This window comes from Podarcis erhardii (genome assembly GCF_964252035.2).
Source record: "Podarcis erhardii genome assembly, chromosome: 7".
In the NCBI taxonomy this organism is placed as follows: Eukaryota; Metazoa; Chordata; class Lepidosauria; order Squamata; family Lacertidae; genus Podarcis; species Podarcis erhardii.
Window position 1 is genome coordinate 26554303 of NC_138511.1, and position 15606 is coordinate 26569908.

The 15606-nt window shown below is 46.1% G+C and overlaps 1 protein-coding gene across 1 annotated transcript in view; it reads left to right on the plus strand.

Annotated features, from left to right (window-relative positions):
* The first annotated feature begins 3996 nt into the window (after nt 1-3996).
* The window catches only part of LOC309347020 (uncharacterized protein), an 81517-nt gene continuing 69907 nt past the window's right edge, over nt 3997-15606 (plus strand). The window contains exon 1 of the mRNA XM_081871450.1: nt 3997-4873. Coding sequence (XP_081727576.1) covers nt 4753-4873 — 121 coding nt within the window. The 5' untranslated portion in view covers nt 3997-4752. The remainder of the gene's footprint in view (nt 4874-15606) is intronic.

Sequence of the window (15606 nt, forward strand, 5' to 3'; positions counted from 1 at the left end):
CAGCAAAACTGCTTCTTAATGTTCGTAGCAGAGTTTTCCCCGGAAGCAGAGGACAAGAACAGGAGTCATACTCAAATTCACAGTCAAGAGCTTCTTTATTGCTTGATTGGTTGCACAAGCATTTCTGTTACTATTATATACAAGCTGTTTACGTTCCTGCTTTATCTCTCCAGCACAGTATAATCTCAGTCCAATAATTAACAACCCTGACACAGCAAAACTCACAGTATCAGCAGCACACATTGTCTTACTTCCAACCTTGTCTGTGTGTGTGCTTTCCTTGTGTGGAAATTACAATCTGCAACTTCCTTTATTTGCACCTCCAGCTGACACCAATCAAGCCTAGAGTGCCACTCCACACTAAAGAAAATTCTGGAACCCTCTTTAAAGCTTCCAGGAACTTTTATCTGTTTATTAAAAAATGTTTTCCTAACAACAAGCCTGGGCAGTGCATGTGGAGATCCTGGGCTGCCCAGATGACAAGACTCCCTTCTCGGCCACCCTAATGTGGTCCAAAGGAAAGCAGAGCAATACATTTGGCACCAGCTTAGCTGCAGGAGTTGCTGGAAGGAGGCATACAAGGTGCCATCCAACTGCCTTAGGGACTCCGGCTTTGTGGTTTGCTCCTTAGCCTTCTCCAGGAAGAGACCCCACAAGGCAGCAGATGTTTTGGATCAGAGTTGTCCTCTTTGATGGGCTACCTTCTCAGGTTGGTGAGCCCCATCTGCCCCTCCCTTATGGAGGGCACCGTCTTGACTACTCCTGCGTGTGCATTTTGTTAGAATCCTTTTTGCAAGCATTTGATTACATGCCAGGGATCCCTCGACAATACCTGAATCCTCTAGCATTCTGCAGGAGGTTGTGTGCAAGGCTAGATTAGAGGGAGAGCAGGAAGAGATGATGGGAAGGCATAGCTCTGTTATGAAACAAAGATGCAGGCAGCTTCCTTCTGCCAAGTCATTATTGGTTCATCTAGCTCAGTATTGGCTGGCAGCAGCTCTCCAGGGCTTCAAGGAGGGTACCTTCCCATACCAATCGGAAGATGCCAGGAATTAGCCATCAGATCTGCTTCCAAAGCAGATTTTCTATCTTGGGGCTCCAGGCCTTCGTTCAATACCGCAGGAATTGGCCATCAGATCTGCTTCCAAAGCAGATTTTCTATCTTGGGGCTCCAGGCCTTCATTCAATACCGCTTCCTTTGCAAGCAGGAAGTAGTGGGGTGGAGTTCCTGCCAAGCCTGTAGCCAGCCTGCCACTTCCAAAGGCGGCCAGCCCCAGAGTTTTCCAATAGCCTGGGCAGGAAGGAGGACTATGAGCAATGTGAGCACGTTCCCCTTTTGTGGCTGATGACAGAAAGGAGAGTACGCCATGGGAATGCCAAGTTAGCTACTCTCCAAATTTCCTAGCTTTGCAACTGCAGAAAGCATTTTCTCTTACTGTCTTTTGCAACAATATTTCCTTAAGCCATAAAAAAAAAACCCAACTCATTTTCTGCCCCAAAGAAAATTCAAATCTCTGCATGTGGTTCAATAATTAAGGGAGCATCTGGCTTCAGCTTGGAAGACAAATGGATAAAAACCCTCCAAAGTTTTACAATCTCACTTTCCACCATTCTAGATTTATAAGATGGCTGTTTTCATACATGCAGCAGGCTTATGTTTATTATTTGCCATGGAGATTTAAGAAAGCAAGTTGTTTTCTTGGTAAACTAGATGGATCCTTGCTAATTCCTCTGATCCAGCAGAGCAGCTGGGATGGCTGTAACTGCCTCTCAGCTGAGAGGAGCCAAGCAACAGCACCACCTTGTGGGAAATGTATCACACTCCCTTTTTGGTAGCAAACAAAACTAAATTGATGGGAAGACATGTATGTGCATGGTGAATTTTTAGAATTGAAATGGGGAAAGGCACACCTATTTCCACCCCAGAGTTAGACAAGAGGTAGGTAGTCCTGTAATGGAAATGACCTTGCTGAGAGGGGGTGAGATTAATAATCTGCAGGTGCCATTGTCTAAATGGAAAATCTCAGACCTGAAAACTCAGTGCAGACCTCTGGCCAGCAGGACTGTCCCAAGACCAAGCCCTTTTCAAGGCAAAACTCTCTTCTTCTACGCTCTGCACCCTGTTTGGGTACTTTTGCCTGGCTGGAATGTGCCCTTGAACTGGGGAAATGTTTCTTGTTTGCCTGGAGGGAGAGAGATGGTTTCTGTGTGGTTGGAAAGGTAAGAGTTCCGCCCATTGCTTTGCCCATTATTGCTTGCTGCCTGCATGTAGCTCCTGGAAAGTATCCCTCAAGGGAATGCTCCCCTCTGGCTGAAAAGCACACGCACACATGCACATGGTCTAAGCTGATCCATGCGTGTGGACACAAAGTGCGTAGGGGAAGAGAGTGTGCCACCCCCAAATGTTTTTTGAAACTTCAAATACCTAGGCTCCCAGGCCTGTGGGCCTAACGTCTGTTTGGGGAATACAGTGGTACCTTGGGTTAAGCACTTAATTTGTTAGGAGCCAGTGTGGTGTAGTGGTTAAGAGCGGTAGTCTCCTAATCTGGGGAACCGGGTTCGCGTCTCCACTCCTCCACATGCAGCTGCTGGGTGACCTTGGGCCAGTCACACTTCTGTGAAGTCTCTCAGCCCCACTCACCTCACAGAGTGTTTGTTGTGGGGGAGGAAGGGAAAGGAGAATGTTAGCCGCTTTGGGACTCCTTAAAGGGAGTGAAAGGCGGGATATCAAATCCAAACTCTTCTTCTTCTTCTTCTTGTTCTGGAGGTCCGTTCTTAACCTGAAGCACCACTTTAGCTAATGGGGCCTCCCACTGCCGCCGCGCTGATGCTGTGCAATTTCTGTTCTCATCCTGAAGCAAAGTTCTTAACCTGAGGTACTATTTCTGGGTTAGCGTAGTCTGTAACCTGAAGCATATGTAACCCGAGGTACCACTGTACTGATGCAGGCCAACCCTGTGTGTGTCCCTGCCCCTGATTTTTCTGTATAAAACAGGAAAGCCTGAAGAGTGTTATCAGGCCTTCCTGATCAATGTGATGTGGGAGAATGGAAAAACCTATAAGGCATGGAATTTTAATGTATAAGATGTTTCACTGTAAGAAAACTTGGGAAGTAAGTTTTATCATTGGCAGAAGTGCATACAGGAGCATAGGAAGCTTGCCTTATACTGAGTCAGAGCATGGATGTATTTAAGCAAAGGTTGGGTGGCCATCTGTCATCTATGATCTAGTTGAGATTCACACATTTCAGGGGGTTGGACTAGATGACCCTTGGGGTCCCTTCCAACTCTACCATTGTACAATTCCATGATTTGTCCCATCTAGCACAGTACTGTCAACGCTGCTGCACAGTGCCTCTCCGGAATGTTATTGTATTGTAGGAAAAGGCCGTAGCTCAGGGGTAGAAAACTCACTTCTGACGCAGCATTCTACACATTAATTTTGGATTGCATGAAGAGCTGCTTCTATTGTACAATGGTCTCTGCCTGCATGGAGCTTACACTTTAAAAATCAGCACAGAGGGAGGGAGATGGCCAGGGTCTAGAATATGTAGCAACATCCATTGGGTGCATAATTTTGTCTGGCTTGTAGAGGCTGGAGATTCCTGCATTGCAGTGGGTTGAACTAGATGACCCTCAGAGGTCCCTTCCAATTCTACAATTCTGTGATCCCCCAATTCTTTAAAAAGCAGGGCTCTATCATTTCCTTGGGGGTTATATTCTAGGGAAGACACATATTCTGGTCCTCTTCATTCCTCTTCATCATCATTTCATCCTTGATGAACACAGAGGTGGGGGGAGGCAGGCGCTTGCAATGGGTCCCTTTCTCTTGAGCCTGCTATTTCCATCTTTTTCCAGGAAAGCTTTCTCTTTTTTTCATTGCCGAGTTGGAGTGGGATGTAAGTGGGGGGGGGGCTGGAGGAGGAGAAAAGACTGCAGCAGATGCAAAGGCAACACTCGGAAGCTCCTCCTGCTTCTCTGTTTCAGATTGGGAGGGAGGGAGAGGAGATTTTGAGTGGAGGCACGAACCACAAACCGATGCCAGGCGGCAGACTGGACTGTGCCGTCAGTGGACACTTGCGTGCTGTCAAGTGGCACAACTGCAGCCGAGGAGGAGGGGGTGGCAGAGAAGAAGATGAGCTAGTGGGAGCAAAGAGGCAAGCAGCGGTGGTAGCAGTGGCAGTCAGAGAGGTGTGTGTCCAGCAGCTTTGGATCGGGGCCTGCCTCAAATCGCTGGCCACCTTACCGAAATATTTTTGCCTCGTCAACAATTCCCGGAGCATTGGGAGCCTGACAGAGTGATAGATGATCCTGGTTCCTTGCGAGAGCTGGGAAGAGCGTCGCCCTCTTCAGAAACCAAAAACCAGAGACTTTAAACAACGGGGGAAAGAGTTGAGATTTGCAAGCTTAGAAGGCTTGGTGCCTCAATGTTTGCTAACATCTTCCTGAGCACATGTATGAAGGGGTGTGCGTGTGTGCGATGGTGCATTTCGGGAAACGTTTGGAATCCTCTGCAAGGAAGCACTTGATTTGACAGGCTTCAAAAGAAGACTTTCTGGAACGGGCTGCGCCAGAGAAGAGAGCGCTTTACCAATTGCTGAAAGTGTCTTTTGAAAAGGAGCCTAGCTCCCTTGGAGCAGCCTCAGAGCCAGATCTTCAGTGCTCAGCCTGCTCCCATCTCACTGCGTTCTTCACTTAACAGAGTGTGATAAAGGAGGAGACAGACTTCCAAGGTTGAAGTGTCTTCCTGCATATGACTAATCCAGGAGACCCTGTCAAAGTTATGGAGACTTCAGCTATGACCTCTGGCCCTGTGGTTTGCCCAGTCACCTTTTCACAAGTCTTTGGGCATCAGTGCCAACTTCTGGAGGCAGGTAAGAGGAGGGCCAAAGCATCTGAAATGGTCGTTTTGGGGTGTGGCAATGTTTTCAGAGCACTGGTGATGTCACTGAGAAATGGCATCCCTTGCGGGACACATCGTGTTAGGTGGCCGCTTGGAGAGGTGGATTGAAGGGGGTGGTTTGAAATCCTGGTGAAGAATGTGAAACCTAATTTTCCCTTCTTCTACTTCTTCTTCTTCTTCTTCTTCATGTTGTAGAACGTTGTAGACACCTGTCAGGGATATGATAGGAAATGCTTCTTTTGCTCATGGCAAAGAGCAAAAAGGTGCCACGACTATATCAAGGCACCTGTAACACTCCAGATATTGCTGGAGTTCTGCATCTGCTTTGCATGCAGGAGGTCCCAGGTCCAATCCCTGCTTTCTCCAGGTAGGGTTGTGTAGCCCCATGCCTAAAACATTGGAAAGCCTGGGGCAGCTGGGGCAGCCAATAATGAGCTAAAAACGGACCAAGGGTTTGAATCAGTGCAAGGCAACTTCCTGTGTTGCAAACCCATCCCAGGAGCCTATCTCACTCCCACAAGCACCATCCAGTATGGACAATGATCAGTGACTATGAGATTTGTCCTCCAACAATGTATGGAGGCCTCACCACGAACTACACGGATGTTATCTCATTGCTCTAATATGAGACATTAAACAGACATGCTGGTCTCTATTAGGGTGGTTGGGTGGGAATGTCAGTCTGGTTTGGGCTGAGTTGTGCTCCAAAACAAGGAAAAGGCTAACATGTAAGGACTGAGGGACTTGTTTCAGAGGAGAGTGGGATGTGGGGTGGTAGGTCTGCTGACAAAGGCTTCAGAAATGTTATTGAGGATGGGAAGTTTGGGGAGGGAATATTTAGGCTCTGTGGCTGCTTACCAACTCATTAAGGGATATTAATAGGTCTGAGGCAGATGATGAAGCACTTTTTGCAAAGCAAAATAAATTTAAGCTGCAGGAGCAAAGAGGGGAAAAGCTCATAGATGCTGCTCTGCCCTAGCTGTGATAAGGACAAATGCCAGAAGACAGCTTATAGTGTGGGTGATGGTGGCTGCAGCAGCCTTCGTTTCAGGACCATGGATAGCTCCAATGGTATCTTACTCAACAGAGGCCTTTTCTCCCTTTTGTGTCAGGCTGCCCCTGGCAGGCTCCGCCCCATCCTGAAGAGTGGTGAGGCTTAAAGAGGCAGTCCCCTAGCCTGGCTCCTACTCTCATTGGCCACCCCTACCCTCCCATTTCCCATTGTTTGTGCTACTCTATTCATGCAGAGACTGGGGGAGTGTGAGGCCCTTGGCATAAAGTGGAATAATTCCTTGGGGAGGTGAGGATCTGGCTTGGAGGATGCTCAACAGGGTCACCCTGGGTGTTATCAGTGCCTAAGCCCAGAACCTCTGGGCCTGGTGTTGCTGGTTTCCCTGTCCCAACCAACTCCTGGCTGCTGCCTGGTACACTCCCCTTGGGCAGTGGGGTTGCTGTCACCAGGATCATCACCAAAGGAAGTCAACTCTTTGACCTCTCCAGATATGGCTGGGAGATCCCTAGAGAGCTGCTGACAGTCCGTACAGAGATAGATGGAGCCCATGGTGTGATTGCATAAGGTTGCTTCATATGTTCCTTATGCTGTAATGCAGGAGTAGGTAACCTCAGGCTCTTCCCAAACACAGACCCTCCTAGACCAGGCCCCTTTCCCACAAGTCACACCCCTTACCAGCCATGCTCCTTGCCGTCCTTGAATGCCTGGATGGAGTGTGCTCTTAAACTGCAATAATAAGTCCTCTAGCTTGCTTGGGGAGATCTGTGAAATTTCTGCTTTGGGTGGAATCCCTGCAATACATGAAATGCTACGGTAAGAGACACATACATTGCTCTACCCACTTCTGCCTCTGCTCCCACCCACCCCAAGTTTAGTTTCCCACGAGGCAATGCAGCCCTCAGGCTGAATCATTTCCCCACCCCATTGCAATGTGATTCCTAAGGCAAGTTCCCCCCCCCCGGCACCATTGAAGCCTCATTCTGTCCCAGCCAGTGTTTCTGTACATTGCTCAAAAGCATGATGCATTGTGATGATCCAGCCTAGAAGTAACCAAGGCATGTTGTTGTTGTTGTTGTTGTTGTTGTTGTTGTTGTTAATTGTTTATACCCTGCCCATCTGGCTGTGTTTCCTCAGCCACTCTGGGCAGCTCCCAACAGAATATTAATTATAGTAATAATAAAGTGATCAAACATTAAAAATTCCCCTAAACAGGGCTACCTTCAGATGTCTTCTAAAACTCTGATAGTTGTTTATTTCCATGACGTCTGATGGGAGGGCGTTCCACAGGGTGGGCGCCACTACCGAGAAGGCCCTCTGCCTGGTTCCCTGTAGCTTCACTTCTCGCAGTGAGGGAACCACCAGAAGGCCCTCAGAGCTGGACGCTCCTTAGGTATACAGGGCCGAGGCTGTTTAGAAGCTCTGGCCAGCTCAGGAACAGATGCAGTTGGCATACGGGCTTCTCCTGGGAAAGGTTTTCCTGGTTACCACTGCCACCTGTGCACCCTGATATAAGGTTGAATTCTCAAGCTATGAACTTCATTCTTCAGTGGTGCTACTGGGCCATCCAAAAGAGGTTGAATTTCTATCCCAGAGTCTGTTCTCCCTCTTGGACTCCAACATTTCTGAATTAAATCTATTAGTTCTCATGCAACCCTTTCCTGCCTCCAAACGCCAGTTGAGAATCTCAACAACTTCTCTAATGGTAGATTATTAGTTTTACCCTCCTCAAAATGTCTGTATTCATCTATTCAGCTGTAGGCTATGCAGAAGCCTGAACCAGGAAGTCTATAAGGATGAGACTAACACCCAGAATGGGGTCTAATTAAACACACTTCAGGACATAATATGGAATATTAAGAACATGAGGCTTTAATTTTCAAAGCAGTATGTTTCTAGTCATCAGGATTGAAGAGGAAAGGAAATGCAAATGGGTTTTACAGAATTTAGAAAACTGATAGGATCTGGTGCATATAGTTTGAATGCTGGCTTTTTATGCATCCCCCCACCCAAGAAATCCACACACAAGGAGAAGGGTACAGACCTATGATTGAGTACCAGCAAGACTCAAGTGGGACTAAATTATATGTTCAGCCCATCCCTAGGACAGAGCACGTAGACTTCATGGCTATTTGTTCATTTATATCATTGTTATATCACCTTATATAATATTAAATCTCTAAATGTTTTACATTAAAAATAAAAGTACAAACAATAGCATTCAATCAAGTTTCCAAAAAACTATGTAGATGCAGGACAAAACAAAATATCTCAGGTAAAGCCCAGAGCTCTCTGTGAAGAGGGATTGATGGTTAAACCCCTCTTGGAATTATAGCTCTTTGATGAGAATTTGTTGTTGTTTAGTCGTTTAGTCGGGTCCGACTCTTCATGACCCCATGGACCAGACCACGCCAGGCACTCTTGTCTTCCACTGCCTCCTGCAGTTTGGTCAAACTCATGGTGGTAAGCTTCGAGAACACTGTCCAACCATTTCGTCCTCTGTTGTCCCCTTCTCCTTGTGCCCTCAGTCTTTCCCAACATCAGGGTCTTTTCCAGGGAATCTTCTCTTCTCATGAGGTGGCCAAAGTATTGGAGCCTCAACTTCAGGATCTGCCCTTCCAGTGAGCACTCAGGGCTGATTTCCTTCAGAATGGAGAGGTTTGATCTTCTTGCAGTCCATGGGACTCTCAAGAGTCTCCTCCAGCACCATAATTCAAAAGCATCAATTCTCCGGTGATCAGCCTTCTTTATGGTCCAGCTCTCACTTCTATACATCACTACTGGGAAAACCATAGCTTTAACTATATGGACCTTTGTTGGCAAGGTGATTTCTCTGCTCCTTTTTTTTTTTTTTTTTAGGAGAATAGGAGACTCCTAACAACTCTCAGCACCCTTAACAAACCACAGCTCCCAGGATTCTTTGGGGGAAGCCATGACTGCTTAAAGTTAAATGTATGTTGTGAATATGGCCTCTGTCTGGCAGGCATACATTGCTTCCCCCATTCCCTGCCTGCCTTCAAAGTACCAACCCAAACAAATTTGCTTTGCAATGACCAGCCAGTCACTCAGCGCAGCATGATCTGAATGGACGTAATGAAGTGCAGAGTATTTTGGGCTTTCAGAGAGACAGAAAAATCCCCTTGCCTGTGGCAAAGGGTGCTTTGTCTCCTGTCAGCAGTAAGCAGAAAAGAGGTAGCTAACATGCAGAGGCTCCGAAAAGACAAGAGAGCTCTCCAGTAGGCAGTATTAACACTTCTGAAACCCCTCGTTCCAACTTATCCTGGGATCTCTCTTTCTTTTAAAGTTATTGCAATTATAAGAAAATTAAAAAGTGGGGAAAGCAGGACTCAGCTCTCATTAACAATAAGTATAGTCCATCCACCCAAAGAGATTGAAATAGAGCGTCAAAACTAGTTTGAACATATACAGTACATTTCCAAGCACAATTCAAAGTGTTGGTGCTGACCTTTAAAGCCCTAAACGGCCTTGGTCCTGTATACCTGAAGGAGCATCTCCACCCCCATCTTTCATCCCAGACATGGACGTCCAGTGCCAAGGGCCTTCTGGTGGTTCCCTCGCTACAAGAAGTGAGTTTACAGGGAACCAGACAGAGGGCCTTCTCGGTAGTGGCACCCACCCTGCGGAACGCCCTCTCAACAGATGTCAAGGCAATAAACAACTATTTTACTTTTAAAAGACAACTGAAGGCAGCCCTGTTTAGGGAAGCTTTTAATGTCTGATGCTGTATTGTTTTTAATATTCGGTTGGAAGCCGCCCAGAGTGGCTGGGGAAACCCAGCCAGATGGGTGTGGTATAAATAATAAATTATTATTATTATTATTATTATTATTATTATTATTATTATTATTATTATACATTCATATAGAGTAGGACCCGAACTATGGTACCTGGACATAAGTGGTCCATTAACTTCATCCAGGTTGTCCAGGGAAGGCAGGTATTGCAGGTATGTGAACAGAGGTTGCGTGGCCGTCTGTCAGAGATTCTTGAGCTGTGGTTCCTGCATTGCAAGGGGTTTGATTATTCGACTCTTAGGGTCCCTTCCAACTCTATGCTTCTGTGATTCTATGTGGTGTGTCTGTGAAGAGCGGCGGAGCCAGCAGCTGCTCCGCCATTTTTAGAACCTGATACTGGAAGTGACTGGGGGAGGCAGTTGCAGAGAGGATTAGCAATGTGAAAGACATTGGAAGAGAGGAAGAAAGAAGAGGCAACTTGAAAGGAGTGGAGAGGATTAGCAGTCAGAAACAGAGGAAGGGAGAGGAAGACGAAGGAGAAGGGGGCGGGGAGAGAGAAAAGATGGGAACAAAGGTGAGAGCGATGGACTTGAAGTGGCCTGAAAAGGCACTTGAATGTTCATATTTAATTGTATTTTTATTGCTTCTTAGTATTTTATGGCATGACAGTTTGAATTGGGGGTGGGGAATCATTTAAAATCATACAACGCCTTTCACAGAGTGTTACTATTGCTAAATCAGGCAGACAAAAACCCCACTAAGCGGACTTCAAAGACCCTCAGCAATTTTCAAGTGGTCTGTGGAGAACAAAGTTTGGGAACTTTGTTGATTATTATGATGTGGAAAGGGCTGTAAGTTCTTCAGACCATTGAGTCTGAGTCTGACTAGTGTTTATCCTTCCAACCTTGAAGCATAAAACTCTTTGCAACCATCAGATTTCACCAGCGCTATTTTTCTAGAAAAAAAGGTGCCCAAGCTCACCATGAACGTTGTTCTCTTATAATAGCAATGGTGTCCACCTGAGAGGTGCTTGAACTAAGTTCTGGAGAGTTCTGACTCAAAATAAAAATAAAAAATTGTCAATTTCAGTTCTATTTCTCAATTTTTAAAACTTTTAACTTCAGTTATCTAGCGTTCCATAAGAATTTCAGATTTTTTTTAACCCTCATGAAAATTAATCAGCATTTTAGTGCAAATTTCTCCCAATAAAAACATTTGTACGCAGTTTTGACTAATACCCATTTTTTGCAAGCAGTTTCCCCAATATAATGCATTTTTGTGTCTTATTTTCACTGACATTAGCGTTTTTATGCATACTTTCCCCAGGCATGTATATTTCTGTACACATTGGCTGGTTGGAGAATGGCACTGCAAAATGTGAAGGTGTGAATATTGAAAGATAGCTGTGTTTCAGTTTGCAGATTGCCTCAAGAAGTGCAGATTCCATTAAAGTGCTATTCCATTAAAATGCAAACAAAAGCAAATTCCTCCCTCATCTCTGGTGCTGTGTTGCTGTTTTCCTCCAATGTTCTCCACCAATTTATAGGAAAAGAAACTGCCCTTGAACATTATCTAAGGAGAGGCAACATTTGGGTGAAATTCTCATGTATAGGATTGCATTTTGTTTCATGTGCTTTCAAGGGTGCCAAATGGGGTTGGTGTGCTGTGGGTGTAAAGGTAAAGGTAAAGGGACCCCTGACCATTAGGTCCAGTCGTGACCGACTCTGGGGTTGCGGCGCTCATCTCGCTTTATTGGCCAAGAGAGCTAGCGTACAGCTTCCGGGTCATGTGGCCAGCATGACTAAGCCACTTCTGGCGAACCAGAGCAGCGCATGGAAACGCCGTTTACCTTCCCGCCGGAGTGGTACCTATTTATCTATTTGCACTTTGACGTACTTTCAAACTGCTAGATTGGCAGGAACAGGGACTGAGCAACAGGAGCTCACCCCGTCACGGGGATTCGAACTGCCGACCTGCTGATCGGCAAGCCCTAGGCTCTACACCCGCCTCCCTTGTTGCGGGTGTAGAATCCATCATTGGCAGCATGCTCAGACCCCACCCCAAAAGACTGGCTCAGCCCTTGCCTAAAGTCAAAGACAATACCCACCACATCTCAAACTGCTTTTCCTAAGCGCCCAAATCACATTGATCATCCCTGCAATTCTTATAACATCATCTACCATGTATATTACAAAACAGGTCTGTTGAAAGCAAACAGAAACATTTAACAAGATAATAAGCCTAGTGGTGGCACTAGTCCCTATGAATATGTATAAACCCAGTGAGGCAGGATGGAAGCCTTCATTTGCCCTGAAAAAGGCTGGGCAAGGAACCCTAGAATTGTAGATTGGAAGATACCCCAAGGTATCATCTAGTCCATGGGTAGGGAAACTAAGGCCTGCAGACCGGATTTGGCCCAATCGCCTTCTCAATCTGGCCCACAGACAGTCCAGGAATCAGTGTGTTTTTACATGAGTAGAATGTGTCCTTTTATTTAAAATGCCTCTCTGGGTTATTTGTAGGGCCTGCCTGGTGTTTTTACATGAGTAGAATGTGTGTTTTTACTTAAAATGCCTCTCTGGATTATTTGTGGGGCATAGGAATTCATTCATTATTATTTTTTTCAAAATATAGTCCGGCCCCCCACAAGGTCTGAGGGACAGTGGGCCGGCCCCCTGCTGAAAAAGTTGACCCCTGATCTAGTCAAACCCCCTGCAATGCAGGAGAGAGCACAGACAAATTATTTAAGGGGGGGAGTAAGGAGAAGGGAAGAAAATGTTGGCAGAACAGAAGGTTCCTTGTGGTTTGTTTCTTCTCTCATTTTTCTTTTTCTTTTTAAAATCCACAAATCAATATTTGTTTACACATCCCAGTTATATTTCCACACAGTTATATTTCCTTGCATGCGATAAACCATTGATTATAAGAGGACTGGCTGTGAGCTGGTGTTATCTATATTCCTTGTGATCTAAATAAGAAAGGTCTTTTGAAGAGAAATTGAACATGTTTTGAACAAAGGTTGGGTGGCCACAGATCAGGAATTCTTTAGCTGCAATTCCTGCATTTCGGGGGGTTAGAACAGATGTCCCTCTTGGGGTCTCTTCCAGCTCTATTCTATGATTCCATTTACATTCCATTGAGATCTTTTGTGAGCATCATAAGAAGGTGCCAGGATGGTGATCTCTGGTATATAACCTGCATACAAGGTAAAGGTAAAGAGACCCTGACCTTTAGGTCCAGTCGAGGACGACTCTGGGGTTGTGGTGCTCATCTCACTTTGCTGGCCGAGGGAGCCAGTGTACAGCTTCCGGGTCATGTGGCCAGCATGACTAAGCCACTTCTGGAGAACCAGAGCAGTGCATGGAAACACCATTTACCTTCCCGCCGGAGTGGTACCTATTTATCTATTTGCACTTGACATGCTTTTGAACTGCTAGGTTGGCAGGAGCAGGGACCAGGCAAAGGAAGCTCACCCCATTGCGGGGATTTGAACCGCCAACCTTCTGATCTGCAAGCCCTAGGCTCAGTGGTTTAACCCACAGCACCACCTGCGTCCCATACATACAATTTAAATGCATATTTGGAGGGGGGGGCATGTCCTTAAAACAAAACAAAAAATCAGAATGGACCTGGGCATAACATGGAACATGAATAGGTTGATCTCTAGCATATTTGGATATGAATAAGGTTTTTTTTTATTAAAAAAAAAACCCTCCTACCCCAAAGGCAAAACTGGGTCACATTTAGGCATCGATTTTCCAGAGGCAAGTTCCATAACTGGGAAACCTGAGCTCTTGTTTCCACATTTCCTCTGCTGCAGAAAAAGAAGAAATGAATTAAAACTGAGCTTGCAGGAATCTGTCGAAACAAACCTTTAGTGACAGCTCCCCTTCCCAAATACCCACAGTGACTGAAAGTCATATAAATGGCGGTGTCAGTCTCGATGTGACCCTAGTTGTCCATGCCTGGAAGCTCAATCCTTATTCCTGCGTGTATGAAAGTTTCTCAAGTACATTTGCTCCAGTTGTGAATCTTTCATGATAACAAGTCAGAGAACTGTTGGAGGGTATGGAGTTATGCCACCCCCGAGCCAAGGAGATAAGTTACTATACAACCTTTAGAAGACATCTGAAGGCAGCCCGGTATATGGATTTTTTTAAAAAAATAATGTTTTAATGTTTTATTATGTTTTTATATGCGTTAGAAGCTGCCCAGAGTGTGATGGTGATGGACTAAAGGTAAAGGTAAAGGGTCCCCTGACCATTAGGTCCAGTCATGACTGACTCTGGGGTTGCGGCACTCATTTCGCTTTATTGGCCGAGGGAGCCGGCGTACAGCTTCCGGGTCATGTGGCCAGCATGACTAAGCTGCTTCTGGCGAACCAGAGCAGCGCACGGAAACGCCATTTACCTTCCAGCCGGAGTGGTACCTATTTATCTACTTGCACTTTGACGTGCTTTCGAACTGCTAGGTTGGCAGGAGCAAGGACCAGGCAACGGGAGCTCACTCCATCGTGGGGATTTGAACTGCTGACCTTCTGATCGGCAAGCCCTAGGCTCTGTGGTTTAACCCACAGCGCCACCCGCGTCCCTGGTGATGGACTAGGACATCCCTATTTTCATTAGAGAAATGCTGGAGGATATGCATGTTGATGAGACATTGCCCCACAGAGCAGCTTAGCCAGGCTTCCTCAACCTAGGCCCTCCAGATGTTTTGGGACTACAATTCCCATCATCCCTGACCACTGGTCCTGCCAGCAAGGGATCATGGGAGTTGTAGGCCAGAAACATCTAGAGGGCTGAGGTTGAGGAAATCTGAACTTAGCTGATGCATTTTGTACTAGTTGCAACTTCCATAGCAACCTTAAGGGTAGCTCCCCAAACAACAGGTTGTAGCAATCCAGTCTTGAGGATACCAAAGAAACATCTGCTTGACCACCATAGCAAACAGACTAATGGACCAGATAAGCCTTCGGTCTGATTCAGCAGGGCTCTTTACGTTCTCAATACAAATGCCATCTTTCGAAGTGTGTGGGATGCATCGCTAGCTACAGTAATGGGGGCCATTTATCTTCCTTTCTGACGGAAGGATTTAATTTGGGCAATTAATGTTCCTGAGTGGTCATCGTCGTTCCTGGAAATTGAAAGCAGGCATTTGATGTTTATGATGCTGCAGAGACAAGCCAAGCATGTGAGGCTGATTAGATTAGTCAAGGACAAGCATGGATCCAATATCCACACTTAGAAACAGTGGAAGGAATTGCAGCCTGGCCATCTTGCCTCCAATAAATGCACAAAAGCCAACGCCAGAGTACAGGGTCCTCTGAGCAGACTGCCAATTCAGGTGGGGATCACTTGTTAATGAATGACACTTTAATTAGTTTTAGGAACCGAGGAACAGATTCAAGGCCTGATTCTTTGTGGCCAATCAGATGCTCATTTGAAAGCCACTGGGGCTACTAACCATTGACAACCTTCCCCTCCATGAATCTGTCTAATCTGCTTTAAAAGTCATCCACATTGGAGGTCATCACCACAGCCCATGATAGCACATCCTAGAGTTTAACTATGGGCTGAGTGGTTATGGTACCTTTTGTTGCCTATCCTGAATCTTCCAACAGCTTCATTGGTTGACCACAGGCCCTAATAAGCATTTCGCCAAGATGTTGACTCTTATGAGAATAAGCATCTCTATGAAGCTCCAGAATGTGGCAACAAGAGTGGTGGCTGGAAGCAGCCACTGGGACCATATTACACCAGTCCATAAAGACCTACATTGGCTCCCAGTACATTTTGAAGCACAATTCAAGTGCTGGTGCTGACCTTTAATGCCCTAAACTGCCTCGGCCCTATATAACTGAAGAAGCATCTCTACTCCCACCATCAGCCCGGTCACCGAGGTCCAGGGCCAAAGGCCTTCTGTATGCGATGACAGCCGCAC